Genomic DNA, 2,970 nt, shown 5'->3' on the forward strand with positions numbered 1-2,970 from the left:
AAAAAAAAAAAAAAAGAAAACAAGTAAATATGATTATAAAAAAAGAAAAAAAAAGTCGTGATTACTGATCGGAATGTGTCTCTTTGTTGTGTGCTCGTCAAGGATAAGGTGCAGCCATTGGTGGACTTCAACGAGGTATCCGGCGAGGAAAAATTACCTCTGGTTTGTCAGATCATCCCCCGACAATTCCGTGTCTATCCAAAAATTCGACATCATATTAAACCACGATGTCGAAGTTGATCCCATTATCCTTTGTTTTATTCCTAACGAGAAAGAAAAAAAAAAATCACCTCACACAACATAAATTTTCACGATTTTCCCGATTTCGTCCAAAGTTATACGAAAATAATTTCATCGATTGGATGAAAACTGATAGAGGGGATTAAAATATGAAGAAAAAATAATTTTTATCATCGAATCGTGTTAAAAATTTTATTATACTTTTATATTATCTGTAGTATAATAAATGTTCGGGATTTTTTTGGTAATACTAACGAATAATATTTATAATTAATAATTTATTCTTATAAAAATAGAATCAAAGGTTGTACGTGACTCCAATTTTCGTCCAAATTAAATATTATCTTGCTTGTGTAAAAATGATTGAAGATAACGAAGGAAAAAAAATTGAAAGGAAATTATTGTAATTGTTACGTCATTTATTTTTCAAAGATTTTCGTAACTGTTTTATTAAAATTGAATTTTCGGATACCTCTATCAGGAAACATCTATAAAATAACCACACCTTCCTCGATAAAAAAAAAAGAAAAAGAAAATCTGACCTTACCGTTTCAGCTTGATTGGCACGTTCTCATTTCGAATGCTTGAAATAGAATTCCTAATACGTTTGGCGACCATAGTGCTTTAGAAAAATTAGTATCTTAGTTTAATCCCACGGCATAATAAAACTTTTGTTGACTTTATATCCGCTGTTCAGATACTGGAAATTAGAATGTTATATTAATTGATAAATTTTCTTTGTTCGATCATTATACACAGGTACAGGCAATAGTTGATCATCATCACAACGTCGACGTGAAGGTACCATCCAAAGTAAGATTTCAAGAACCCGGTAGTCAGAATGCCAACGAAACGGACGAACCGCAAGAAAATCTTGTTAGAGATTCCGAACAAAAGGATTCGGAGGACGTCGGTAATAACGAAAAATTGGATGACGAAAGCAAGGAAAATCCGGACGAGGCGACTAAATTGATCGGTGGCTCGCCGAAAACGGAAAACAAGGAAAACGCTCAAAAGGAGGCTAAGGAAAACGAACAGGAAAACAAAGCGGAAAATCCTTGTTCCAAAATGCCACCTACGCTGATACCGTACGTTATATTTCTTTTTAAATATTAATTAATTATAATTAATATTAATTTATTTTCAAATATTAATTATAATTAATTAATACATATACATATATTATATATTGTTTTATAATTTGTTTTGGTAAAAAAAAAATGTATAATTTATTATAAATATAATATAAAATATATTATTATAATTTATCATATTAAAATTTTTAATTTATAATAATAAAAAACATTTATAATTTTATTTTCAGTGACGAAAGTGACGTGAGACGTATGCATACGTCTGTGAAATTGAACGAAGTAATCGTGAACAAGAGCCATGACGCTCAGTTGGTTATACTTAATCTACCTGGTCCACCACGAGATACGAGAATGGAACGCGAGTCGAGCTGTATCCTTTTTTATTACATTATTTAAATAATTATTATTAAATATTATTTTATTCTCTATCTTTCGAGACGTATGAGACGTTTTAAAAACAAACTTCTAAAACAAATTCATCAAAATTTGTACAATTTTCTAAAACATATTTTTTTCTTACAATCACAGCTGTTTAATTAAACGTCTCATATGTATTTATTATTAATAACAAACATAAATGCCATATATTAATAATAAATGATTCAAATATGTACATCATGGTTTCTCCAACAAGTACCATTACCCAAGTAAAAATATTTTCAATAATCCAAGTAATAATTTTCAATATTATTTCAAATAATAATTTTCAATTTTCTATAATCAATAATCAAATATTATCTTCTATTTCACTTATTGTAAATTCACAAACATACTATAAGCATAATATCACCTATAAAGATTGTGAATTAATGTTGGATACAAAAGTTTCTTACTTAAGCTGAAATTTCCAAAAAGAAAGAAGGATGGGTAAGACGTATTTTGAGAAACCTTGATACATTGTTTAATAATTAATACATAAATGCCATATATCAATAATAAATGATTCAAATATGTACATCATGGTTTCTCCAACAAGTACCATTACCCAACGTAAAAATATTTTCAATAATCCAAGTAATAATTTTCAATACTATTTCAAATAATAATTTTCAATTTTCTATAATCAATAATCAAATATTATCTTCTATTTCACTTATTGTAAATTCACAAACATACTATAAGCATAATATCACCTATAAAGATTGTGAATTAATGTTGGATACAAAACTTTCTTACTTAAGCTGAAATTTCCAAAAAGAAAGAAGGATGGGTAAAACGTATTTTGAGAAACCTTGATACATTGTTTAATAATTAATAACATTGAAAATACACATCCGATATGTTATTTCCTTAACCATATTTAAAAACAGATATGGAATTCCTAGAAGTATTGACGGAAAGATTGGAAAGGGTACTAATGGTGCGGGGTAGCGGACGAGAGGTGATCACTATCTTCTCGTGAATCTTCTAACGCACCTAATCGCCTTGACGAATGAAACATCTAGTTTATTTCTTAAAGACCTAAAAAGAAGAAGAACAAAAAACAAAAAGAAAAGGAAAGAAAAGAAAATAACGAGTCTCACTTTAAGGAACATATTATTCTTGTGCCATTATTCTCTAATCGCGCGGATAATGTATACACACACTCGTACATACAACATACAACATACACTCACACACACATACACGTATATAT

General features: G+C 28.8%; 1 protein-coding gene across 1 annotated transcript in view; it reads left to right on the plus strand.

Annotated features, from left to right (window-relative positions):
* LOC122524727 (solute carrier family 12 member 6) overlaps window positions 1-2,824 on the plus strand; it is a 6,705-nt gene extending 3,881 nt beyond the window's left edge. The window contains exons 8-11 of the mRNA XM_043647132.1: window positions 103-135; window positions 1,000-1,328; window positions 1,565-1,704; window positions 2,645-2,824. Coding sequence (XP_043503067.1) covers window positions 103-135; window positions 1,000-1,328; window positions 1,565-1,704; window positions 2,645-2,736 — 594 coding nt within the window. The 3' untranslated portion in view covers window positions 2,737-2,824. The remainder of the gene's footprint in view (window positions 1-102; window positions 136-999; window positions 1,329-1,564; window positions 1,705-2,644) is intronic.
* The last annotated feature ends 146 nt before the right edge of the window (window positions 2,825-2,970 follow it).

The sequence above is a fragment of the Polistes fuscatus genome, unplaced genomic scaffold (genome assembly GCF_010416935.1).
Source record: "Polistes fuscatus isolate 324 unplaced genomic scaffold, CU_Pfus_HIC Scaffold8, whole genome shotgun sequence".
In the NCBI taxonomy this organism is placed as follows: domain Eukaryota; kingdom Metazoa; phylum Arthropoda; class Insecta; order Hymenoptera; family Vespidae; genus Polistes; species Polistes fuscatus.